At 49.9% G+C, this 11,930-nt stretch overlaps 1 protein-coding gene across 3 annotated transcripts in view; it reads left to right on the top strand.

Moving 5' to 3' along the window:
• Positions 1–11,551, top strand: part of FAM180A (family with sequence similarity 180 member A) — a 14,273-nt gene extending 2,722 nt beyond the window's left edge. The window contains exons 1-3 of one of the 3 annotated variants that reach the window (XM_046669711.1): positions 8,336–8,826; positions 8,915–9,346; positions 9,850–11,551. In XM_046669711.1, the coding sequence (XP_046525667.1) occupies positions 9,314–9,346; positions 9,850–10,194 (378 nt within the window). In that variant the 5' untranslated portion in view covers positions 8,336–8,826; positions 8,915–9,313 and the 3' untranslated portion in view covers positions 10,195–11,551. The other 2 variants (XM_046669712.1, XM_046669710.1) reach the window with 2 other exon arrangements.
• Positions 11,552–11,930: the final 379 nt, after the last annotated feature.

Raw genomic sequence — 11,930 nt, 5'->3', positions numbered from 1 at the left:
CCCCACTATCACCCCCTCACCACCACCACCCCAGCCCCCGCCCTCCCTCCCTCACCACCACCATCCTAGCCCGGCCATCCCCCATCCCTCTGCCCCTGCATGTAGAAATGTAGACATAAACCTAAAAGGAATACACCCAGCTGTCAGAATGTCCTTTTTCCTACCATTCTCGCAGCCTCTCCCTACGAAGCGCTCTCTAGGATTCCACCCTGGGAGGTGGTTTTCCATGCTAGGATGGCTGTTCCAGCCTCACCAATTTGATTAAGACCAAATGACTCACCTGCGGTTAGCGTGGCCAGCCCGGGGAAGCTGGACACACCTGGCCTAAGTCACAGCCAGCCCAGGTCCTGCCAGAGCACCACCTCAGGGGATGGCGGGGGGGGGGGGCTAGCCAGTCTTAAAAAACACACATGTATTGATTACTATAAATATGTATGTTTCTATTAAATACATGTAAATTATTTCTTTCAAAAGTGGTTCCGTAGAGAAGAATGGCCCTTCAGTTATCTGGTGGAATTTGTCGTTTGCGGGTGTCCATTTTAGCGGTGTGTTTCCAGCAGTGAAGGTTCTGTGACGGGAAGGGCCTGGGGTGGGTGTCCAGTAAGTATTGACTGACTGGGTAACTGGAGTAGCATTACTAGGACCACCACGGGTGGCCCCCTCGTTACTCCACAGTCACTGCCCAAGGCAGGTGCTATTCTGACCCTTCACAGGTAAGAACACTGGAGACTGGCGGGGGCACGTGGGGGGAGTTGACGTGCCCCAGGTCACGCAGGGGAAGGAGAGACCTGGGCTTGGACACCCACCCCGCAGCAGGTGTATGGCACTGGAGCCCAGCTGTACTCCTTCATCCCCTCCCCCTCCCCTCTCCATCCTTCCAGGTGCTCCCCTGCCCCTGGCAGCCCTGCGCTCCCCCTGGGTGGCGGGAGGGTCTGGCCAAAGGGAGCCGCCTCACAGCAGTGCTTTCAGAAGTGTTCCAGGAGGACCCCAACACCCGGGCCAAGACCCTGGCTGGCTCAGAGTACCACTGTGTTTCTAAAGGGCTGGCCTGGGAGCAAAGAAGTAAATGACATCAGTAGGATCTGGCAAAGGATCTTTTATAAATGAGAGCTTGTCCTTTCTGCACCCGTGGTCGATTCCATAGTCTTGCTGCAACTGATTCATCTAAAATCTGGTTGTGTTTGTCTGGATATGTCTGTAGCTTGAATCCATTCCAACAAGCTCTTTGGCGCAGATGCTGCGCACGGTTACATGGAAACCGTGGTCCGCCTCCATACTCTCTGTCACAGCCAACCGATTTGGGGGATGGGAGGAGAGAAGAGATCTTCATCCAAGATTATGAAAAGTCCTTTGAAGATCAGGCTCAAAGCAAAGACAGTCTCTTGCATTCAAGGAGGCTTCTGCCTGGTGTCAGGGCAAGAAAGCCTGGACCAGCTGAGATGGGGGGAGACGGGCCAGCCTTGACTGAGATCTTTAAAAGTGGCTTCTCCCAGGCCAGAACAGGGGCTCCTCAGACACAAAGGGAGGGCGTGGTGGAGACAGAAGAAAACATCTACTTTCTGATAATTAGCCAGCACCTGGAACTACAAATAAGGTCTAGAATCACCCTGTTAGACAGAGAAGGATTTAGTGAAGCACTGCATTTGGAAAGTAGGGAGTTTGGTGACAAGGATAGTTAATATGTTTCTATGTGATTATTTATTCATTCAACAAACAGTCATGAGCAGGATGGTAGGCACTGGGAATGCAGCAGTGAACAAAACTGGCAACATCCCATGCCTTGTGGAGCTGACATTCTAGTGAGGGGAAATGGACAATTAACGCTTATATAAATAAGACATTTGGTTTGTTGGATGGCAATAAAGTAGGGACAGGTTAGAGAATATAGAGGATTATAACTCTAAATAAGGCAGTCAGGGAGGGCCTCCCTGAGGAGGTGACTGAAGACCTAAAGGAAACATGGGAGTGAGCCATGCAGTCTCCAGGGAAAGAGTGAGTATTCCAGGCAGGAGGAACAGAAGTGCAAAGGCCCTGTGGCAGAAGCATGCCTGGTGAGCTCAAGGAACAGGGAGGAGGCCTGTGGCTGGAGTGGCGTGAGCCAGGGGAGAAGAGCAGATGAGTTCAAAGGGGCAGTAAGAAGTCAAGTCATGTAGCACCTGGTGGCCATTTGAAGATCTTTGGCTTTTACTCTGAGTGAGATGGAAAGCCATGGAGGGTTCTGGGCAGAGGAGTGACATCGTCTGACCTATGTTTTCACAGAATTGCTTTAGTTGCTGTGTTAAGAATAGAATGAGGGCAGGAGCCGCGGATGGAAGCAGAGACGCCATTAAGAGAGGGGCTCCAGGCTTGGACCAGGAGGCTGGCGGGGATGTGGTGAGAAGTAGCCGGATTCCAGATACATTCTGAAGGGCGCGCCAGCAGGCTTTGCTGCCGAGTTGAATGTGGGATATGAAAGCAAGAGACAAGTCAAGGATGACTCCCAGGATTTTGGCCTGAGCAACTGAGAGAGATGGGGAAGACCACAGACGAAGCAGGAGGGGCGTGTGTGTGTCTATTGGGAGTTGGGCTGGGAGTCAGGAGGGGGAACTATTACAAATGCAAAAGGAGACTCCTGCAGGCAGTTGGATACATTCTTGCCTGGCCTGGAGAGAGAAAGTGGAAAGTCAGTATGGAAGTGAGAGTGACTGGAACTGAGGAGAGAGCCCCAGAGGAGGCCAGGACTCCTCCATAGGAAGAGGCAGGTAAGAAGGAAGAGCAGGCAGCCAGGAGAGATTTTTTTCTTTTTCTTAAGATAGAAGCAGCAACATGTTTTCATGCTGATGTGAAAGATCTAGGGGAGAGGGGAAAACTAATGAGGTAGGACTGAAAAGGTGGAGGGGGGAGTGACATCCTTTTGAAACATCATGGCCACATGGGCACCTTGCCTCTCTGTGGGAGCACGGACACAAGAGCAGGAGAGAAGGCAGAGCGTCTGGACAAGAGGCAGGAACCTGGCTTAAGGAGAGTGTAGAGGCGTGAGATAGTCATCTATTTCACAGTGACACAGAGCGAGAGAGTAGTGGGCGGGCAGCATTTACGGGCCCAGGGCGAAGAACCATCATGAGTTTAAAGCGAGATCACTTAACACGGTTGTGTTTTCCTCCAGCCTTTGGTGCACAGATGCCCGCATGGAACAGGTGGAGATGGGCTGTGCTTTTGCCGAGCGGTTACAGAGGAACGAGGAGGGAGCAAGGAGTTGAGGATATGCGGGAGAGGGCTCACAGGCTTGTAGACATCGGACCTCACCCATCGTATTACGATAAATCGAAGTTAGAGATTCTTCTAAGAATGCATGATTCATTTAAGAATATGTCTTATACCAAATGCATTCATTCATTCCTAATTAACTACACTATCCTTCCTGTAGTTATTCAGAACTGAAGAACCCCCAGGCTGTGAGGGATGTGCCTACAAAAAGCTAGCGTTGTCCACCCCATCAGCGAGACAGGGTTTTGGAGCCCATGAGATGTGGATTTTAATCTCAGTCCCATGGCAAACAGGCTGAGAGGCCTAGGGCAAATTTCTTAACCTCTAAATGTCTTCACCTGTAACAGGGGATGTCGATACTTACCTCATGAGGTACATGTGGAAAGCACAAAGCACGTTGACTGGCACACAGCGGGCTCATGAGCCGTTATTATGTCTGAGCTCCACATTTTGACAACTTCGGTCTGAGGTCCAGATGTGTCTCTCAACAGAAGACATGGACAGAACACGCTGGAACACAGGAGTCTCTGGATCCAGTTCCTGGAGTAACTTAGGGCATGTGGCGTGACTTTTAGAAAGTGAATCAGCTCTTCCACGTGGGCCGATCCAATGTATCATAGAGACTCAGTTTCCCCCGAAGGCTCATTTGTCCAGGGAGTTGGGGGGAGGGGAGAAGCTCAAGCTTTCCCTGCCCCAGGGCCAGCCGGTGCAGAAGACCTTCGCACAAGGAGACGTGGGGACCTCTGGACCCCTGGTCTGTGTCTACTGGTCACATTGAGTGGCTCTCGCAGGCACATTCACATCCTGAACAAATAGCTGGAGAGTGGGCTGGGTGTGGAACATTGAGTGCAGAAGAAAGAAACAAATTGGCCCAGCTTTGCACTAGGCAAAAGGTACACAAAGTCAGTGATTTTGACAAAATTGTACCAGCAGCCTTCCTGCCTGAGGCTCAACGCTCAGGCGGCACCCAAGGGAGTGGAATCCTTCTGCCAGTCTCTGGTCTCCCCACCCAGCTCCCCTCTGTCTCCACCCTCAGAGGAGGTGCCATCGTCAGTGGCCACCCAATGAGGGGCACTCAGGTCTCCCTCTTATCAGCCTGGTCAAGACTGCGCTGCGCAAAGCAATTTCCTTACCACTCACAGTGAGGAGGGGGCCCAAACTTAAAATGACCTCCATAAATGTAGGCAGTGGGACGGAAGGGAAAGGAAGAAAACCTGGCACAGCCTGAATTGCAGAGTCTCCAGGGATGTTTTATTTTGTTGTTGTTGCTGTTTTCTGCTTTTTCTCCCCAAATCCCACCAGCACATAGTTGTATATATTTTAGTTGTGGGTCCTTCTAGTTGTGGCATGTGGGACACTGCCTCAACATGACCTTATGAGCGGTACCATGTCTGCGCCCAGGATCCGAACCGGCGAAACCCCTGGCCTCCAAGGCGGAGCACACGAACTTAACCACTTGCCATGAGGCCGGCCCCTGTTGTTGTGTTTTTAATACTTGGTTTATTTTTAAAATCATTCCAAAATATATAGATTGAGCCTGCACTCAGAGCCCAGCTTGATGCAGACAGCAAGGTCAAGCAAAGGAAGAACAAAACCCATTTCCTCCGTCCCAGGAGCTGGCAATAGCCGGCAAGACGTGAACTGTGTGGCACGGATGCAGAAAGCACAAGGAGACAGAAGGAAGACCACGGTGTATAGCACGGTTGAGGGCCAGGCTTCCGGGGAACAAGGCTGTTTTCCTAACGATGTGGGAGCAAGTCTAGTTTAAAGCTTTGTGCATATACATCTCAGAGTTGGTCAGCTCTTTTTTCAGCCATTTGCATTTCTGGCAGGGTCCAGCCTTCACTGTTATGGACAAGAACATCGGGAGAGACAGTATGGTTAACTTTTTACCCAATTTTTGACATGGCCAGACACAGTCTATTTCTCGCCCACCACCTGCAGCGCCACCAGTGAAGAAGAATTTCTTTTCTCCAGGCCTCATTCACAGGGAATCACATATGGGCAGCCGTGGACGTAGCTGCCCCAGAGCTGCCTGTGCTTACACAGCCCGAAGGGCATAAGGGCCCCTGCCCAACGCACACTGTCAAAGCAGCTACAGCAACCTGAGGGGGGCCAGCAGAAGGTGCTGGAACGATGCAGGGAATGGGAAGAAGGAGGGAGGGGTCCATCTTTTAAGATTCCCCAGCTCCCCACACACACTTTCTAAAGCAATAATCAGTCCCCTAGTCTAGCAGCTAAAGCTATTTCTAACAATCGTCCCCAAACTGTGTTATTATTTTAAATAGTGTGAGAACAAGGACTATTGGAAATGACCACGTTTCCATTATTAAGCTCAGCCTTGAATCAGAAGTGTTTTCTTCCCAGCTCTTTGAGAACTAGGGGTCCAGCTGGGGTGAGCATGTTAAAGAGAGTTGCTGTTCACAGGGAAACGATCGAGAGAAGCAAGCGCAGGTCTAGCCGTGAATAACTTCCCAGGAGGCAGCCATCTGAGGCCTGAGATGACGGCGGCAGAAAGCGCTCGGGGCCCAGGACGTTTATGCTCCCCAATCTCCTTCACCCGCTGGGGTGTGAATTCTATAAAGGGAACAATACCTTTAATTTCACAATAAGAGAGAAGAATTAAAGGAGTAAAGTTGCTCTCAGATCCTACCCTGAGAAGGGGGTTTTACTCACTTTTCACGGTAGGAAGAAAGGAAGGACATGCAGAAAGAAACAGGTCACCTCTGGGTCTGGACCAGTTCTGGTCCTAGAGTCATCTCCCACGAAGGGGAAAACAAGTTCAAAGTACACAGCCTCTTTGTGCCTCCACTCTTTGTCTCCGAGAACACGATGGCCTCGGTCTCTTCAGATGGCCCATCAGCTGAGAGTGAGCTCTGGGCACCACGGCTTGGCTGTGGATCTGGAAGACCCAATGTTTCTCCACCCTGCCTGCCCGTCATAATCACCTGGGCGCTGTAAAAAGTCCTAATGCCTACATCCACCCCAGAGATGCCCAGGAATTAGCCTGGGGGTGGCCTTGGGCATTTGGGTTTTTAAAAGCTCCCACATGATGCTAATGTATGTACAGTCAAGGTTGAGAGCCACTGGGCTAACCTGAGTGCGGCCATTACAGCCAGGCAGCTCCTTCTGTACAACCTCAGGTCAAGCTGCCTCTGATTCTCCACCTTGGCTGCCGTTAGAAGCACCGAGGAAGCTTTTAAAAATCGTACTGTCCCAGTTGTACGCTGGATCCATTAAATCAGAACCTCTGGAGTGGGGACCCAGGCATCTGCATTTTTTAAAGCCCCTCCAGTGATTCTAACGTGCAGTCAAGATTGCCAACCAGTGGAGCAGGAGATGCCTCCTTCTCCTGAGCTCCACCCCATACGACAAGCAGAAGCCATGAGTGAACAGAGGCGAGGGCTCCTCAAGCCCTGAGATCTTTGATCCTGTGGGAAATCTGGCCAAGAGAACAAACCCTGCTAAAATGCTGGGCTAGGAAATATTTCTCTGGAGTTCACGGGCTCCTTCCCCAAAAATGGTCTGAGCAAGCAGAGCTGGTCACTCTGTCCACCAAGGCCTCCTTCAGCGTGGGGACTTGGTCACCAATAGCTGTGTCTAGCACGCACCCAGGAAGGCTGCCAGGCTCTGCTGGGGGTGCAGAAACATAAAGCCATATTTCTTCCAGCCCGGAAGAAACTTGTGGTATAGAGAATAAAGGAGTTACAGGGAACGCAATATTACATCCAACCAGCTTTTTCTAGGAAATGGGAGATGCCTACCAGAGAGCTTTTCAGGAAATATCTTTTAAGTTGAAGCTGTTTCATTTTTCTCTTCTGATAGAAATCCTTCTGAAATGCTTATGCAGTTCCCTGCCTTCTTTAACAGAGTATGCTGGACATCACGGGACCTTTTCTTGATGGTCCAAGGGCACCATTATCAAGAAGCAGAGCTGTCATGTATGGTTATTCAGATTGTGCTTTGCACAACTTCAGGGGGTGCTGCTCACATTGAAGTCTCGTAGATTTTTACAGTGAGTGGCCGAGATCATAATCAAGGGTCTTGAAGAAGCTGCACCTTTTTCTCTCCGCTCTCCACAGGCTTGCCCATCATTTCTGCACAGCGCCCTGGTACATGGAGAGGCCGTGGAGGTGCTCGGGCTGTCTGCTCAGAGCCTGACATGATCCCCGAGAACTGCAATTCATAATGACTCTTCCTACGCTCTGTAATATCCTGTCCTCTTCTCTTGTCCTCAGTCAGTTCCTAATTCTTGCTACCCCCTCTGCCTCTAGCTGCCCATCGTCTTCCTCCAGGTGCCACTTCTAAATGCAGCCACTAAGGAACAACACTGGCAAGTCATCGACTTTATACTAAATACATTTCTAAGTCAGCTGGCCCTTGGGGGAAGCCCTGCGTTTGGCTCTACACACCCCTGGAGACAAGTATCAGGGTCTGTGGCATCTCTCTTCCTTTACTTTGTCACCTGTGTTCAGATGCTTGGCAGCTCTATTTCAGATGGCTGGGGCAGCCAGAGGTCTGATCCTCTGATTCGAAGGGTTGTGAATAAATATAAACCAGCGCTTCATATTGATGAAATAAAGCTAAAATGTGCAGTCCTATTAGGACACAGGATTATTAGGGAACTCGTTTGTTGAATTTGGGGTTTTTTGTTCACTCGTTTCTATTTTGTATTATTTTTTTCGGTTTAGTGTAAATTCCCTAGAGTATACACATCCCCAAACGTAGATATTTTTCTAAACTTTCTGGGATGGTTCTGATGAGCAGCCGGGCTTGAAATCACTGGTCTGAAATAGTAACATCTGATATGCCTGGGAGCTCTCTGGGACACACCAGAGTTACCTGTCACCTCTCCCCATTTGCTGTCCACCCCCGCTTCGAGTCAGTCACTCCAAGCTGGCTGGCTAACCTCACGGGGAGCGGAGGAAGAAGCCATGCGTTGCGCAGCAGCCCGGCGAGCTCACTCTTGTGTCTTTCAGCTGTGCTCTTCCCTGCTGCCCATCGGCCAAAGAGGTCCTCATCCGTGCCGGCGAACCCTGTCCTGCAGACATCCCTGGAGGAGGTAGAACTGCTCTACGAGGTAGGCAGTGCCACGCGGTCAATTCCAGCCACCCGAAGGGCAATGCACCCTCTCTATGTTTTTTGGAGAAGTGACCTGAGCCCCTGAAAATGAGTGACCTCTGCTGCCATAGGGACTGGCCTACACTAATTTGTCAAGGTCATCAAATTCTTCCCATCCCAAAGTAAGGTATTGCTGATACCCACTCTCCTTTCCCACATGCCATAACAGGGAGTGATGGCATTAGGAGCTCAGCTGAGGCAAAACTAGAGATTGGGTTTGGCCCATAGGAGCCACTGCCAGCCCCCGACAGCAGGGTTGGGCAGTCCACCCCCGCAGCGGCTGGGAGGCAGGCTCGGCAGTAGTACTAAGGCGACGCCAAGCCAGTGTCTCAGTGGAGCCGTGTGTCCAGGCGCTGCATACTGTGGGAGCTCCACTCCTGACAGTCTGGCGTCACCCACAGCTCTCTCCTCAGCCTCTCACGCCTCCACCACTGAGACCCCGCTCCTCCTCCAACACAGGTAAGTTTCCCAAGGGAGCTTGTGTGGTTCAGCGGTAAGATCCCAGGTTCAAGGGCTGAGCTTTCGTCCTGGTTCTGTCACTTGTCAGCCATGTGACCTTGCATAAGCCACCGTTTTTCTCTGGGCCTGAATCTCCTCACTGTTAAATGAGGGAACTCAAGTGTGATCTCCAGAATTCCTTCCAGCTTTGACATCCTCCATGCACTGGAACTGTCTGGCAAAGAAGGAGCCTGCTGTAGCCAAGCAGGTGAGCCAGGGGACCAATTTCAAATCCTGCTGCAGGAGCGGAAAGGAAAATGCACAGCCTTTGCCAAGGCTTGAACACGGGGGGTCGTATGAACGGATCTGTGTTTTAGAAAGATAACAGATAGCAGCATGGAGGATGGGTGAGAGCCGAGGGAAGATGGAGACAGAGGGAAGACTTGGAACTCCGAGTCCAAGAGGTATTAGATTCCCGATACGAGCCTGGCACTGAGCAGGGACGCACATGACAGACACTGCCACCACTCTTAAAGAGCAGGTGAGAGACGAAGACAAATCTGTGTATCCCACTTCATTCCTAGCACAAGTTTTGCATCTTTCAAATTCCTAGCTTCTGATAAAAAATTTTCCAAAATAATCTGTGCATGCTTTAGAATGTCTTCGGCGGGTGGGAGGGATAAAAGGATGAAGGAGTTGACCTAGGACACTGGAAACAGTAAGCAGGCACTTCAACAGTGACTTTGTACTAGGCACAGTGTTAGACGTCGTCCATATTTGTCTTATTTACTTCTCATAATATCCCAGTGAAGTGTAGTTACTAATCATTTCATAGAGGAGGAAAATGAGGCTCAGAGAAGTTAAGTAACTCATCCAAGGTTACACAGTAAGTGGGAAAGTCGGAACTGGAACCCAGGTCTCTTGGATTCTGAAGCTCTTTCCACAGCTGCCTCCCTAAATGAGCACGTGTGGTAATGAATACACTGGTGTCCTCAGCGATGCCTGAGTGCCTCATGTCTCCCCACGTCCCGCGTTTCTCCCCAGTTCCTGCTGGCCAAACTGGAGATCAGCCCTGACCTGAAGATCTCCATCAAGGACGAGGAGCTCGCCTCCTTGCGCAAGGCCTCTGACTTCCACACCGTCTGCAATGAAGTGATCCCCAAGAGCATCCCAGACATCCGCCGGCTGAGTGCCAGCCTCTCCAGCCACCCTGGCATCCTCAAGAAAGAGGACTTTGAAAGGACAGCGCTCACCCTGGCCTACACAGCCTACCGCACAGCCCTGGCCCAGGGTCATCAGAAGGACATCTGGGCCCAGGCCCTCCTTAGCCTCTTCCAGGCCCTGAGGCACGACTTGATGCGGTCCTCAGGCGCCAGAGTGTCTCCCTGAGAGACGCCACACCAGGACCACCGAGCAGGGACCAGCACATGCAGTAATGCAGAAATTCTTCATTCTCTACTCCATTTACAGACACCAGCTACAAAACACATACCACCAACTCAGAGCAGCAGAGATAAAATAAGCAACCCGATGCCCTTTGCCCCTTGTAGCTTCCTGACAAGCACACCTGACTCCTGTCACAAGGTGACCTGGGCTAGAGTGATAATTCCAGATGCCTCCAGAGGCCAAAGGGTTTATCTGGTGACATGCAGGAGTCTGAGGTATGCTTCAACACTGAGTGACTGCCACAAACACCCTAGTGTGAGGACAGAGCCAAAGGAGACATCAGAGAGGTTTGGGAACAGGGGGAAGATGGAGACAGATTTCTTTGGTCCTAAAAGATCAGGGTGCCAGGTTGAACATCTTCCCAAAGGTTCTATAGTAAGATACAAAGAAACTAGAGCTGTAGCCAAATAAATACATTGTTAGCCAAGGATAGACTTCCCAAAGGCCACCAAGAAGAATCAGTTAGAAAATCAGCAATTTCATGACCTATGTGTCTTGACTCTTCTTTTCTGAAGGCTGGTCTAACACAGAGGAGAAACATGAAGGGGGCCTTCAGAAGTGCTACAGTCATGCCTTGTCTTTTGAACAGAGAAACCACGCTAATTCAGAGAAGGTCATCGTAGTGAACAGGTGGCGCCAGCAGCCACGCTCATCTATCCTCATGCTAAAACTATTTAGCATCATCAGAGATTTAAGTGCTCCACATAAAAATGATTTTTAGGTGACAGAATTTTACCCTTTCAAATGACAAAACTTCCATTTTAGCAATATTGGTATCTTTTTAAACTATATATATGAAACCCCTTAAGCTTCTATTTAGTATCTTTGCAACATTCTAATGAAGGAGTCAGAGGAGATAATCTCTAAGATTCCTCTACTTCTGAAATTTTCACAATCCTTTAACTAACTATGAGATATCACGGGGAGGTCACCTGGTCCTGAGAGGTGTGCTGGACTATTTGTACCAACCCTGAAAGATCCCAAGCTAAAAAAAGAAAAGAAAAAGAAAGGTCGCAGGCTTTGCGATTTCTGTATCTGGTGTGAGCTTTTCTGCTGCCTTCCTCACTGTGAGGCTGTACAAGTGCACTTTTCTTTGACCAACCTAACTCGTGCTTTGCAATTTGTTCTTTCTCAGCCGCCACAATCTAAAAAACAAGATAGCAAGCTTGTTATAATTCTATGTTAAATAAGAGTTAATAGGGGGCCAGCCCTGTGGCTGACTGGTTAATTTTGTGCGCTCCACTTCGGCGGCCCAGGGTTCAGATCCTGGGTGTGGACATCGCACCGCTCATTAGGCCATGTTGTGGTGGTGTCCCACGTACCACAACTAGAAGGATCCACAACTAAAATATACAACTATGTACTGGGGGGATTTGGGGAGAAAAAAGCAGAAAAAAAAAAAGAAGATTGGCAACAGTTGTTAGCTCAGGTGCCAATCTTTAAAAAAAAAGAAAAAAAGAGTTAAGAGATGAAGGCCTCTGCTAGGAGGAAAGTACCTGGTTCTAATAAAGATTCCTCACCAGCTCAGAGCTCTCGCTGTCGTCTCCTGGGTTCACAGCTGGGTTCTGGAGACTAAAGTTGCAAGAAGTCTGATCTTTGAATGAGTGAGGAATCATTGGGCTGAATTTGATTCTGAAAAGCATATTTAACAGCTGTCATTTGATGATGATGAAAGCTGG

The sequence above is a fragment of the Equus quagga genome, chromosome 8 (genome assembly GCF_021613505.1).
Source record: "Equus quagga isolate Etosha38 chromosome 8, UCLA_HA_Equagga_1.0, whole genome shotgun sequence".
NCBI lineage: Eukaryota > Metazoa > Chordata > Mammalia > Perissodactyla > Equidae > Equus > Equus quagga.
The sequence above is the reverse complement of the archived record's forward strand: the minus strand, read 5'-3'. Positions and strand labels throughout refer to the sequence as shown.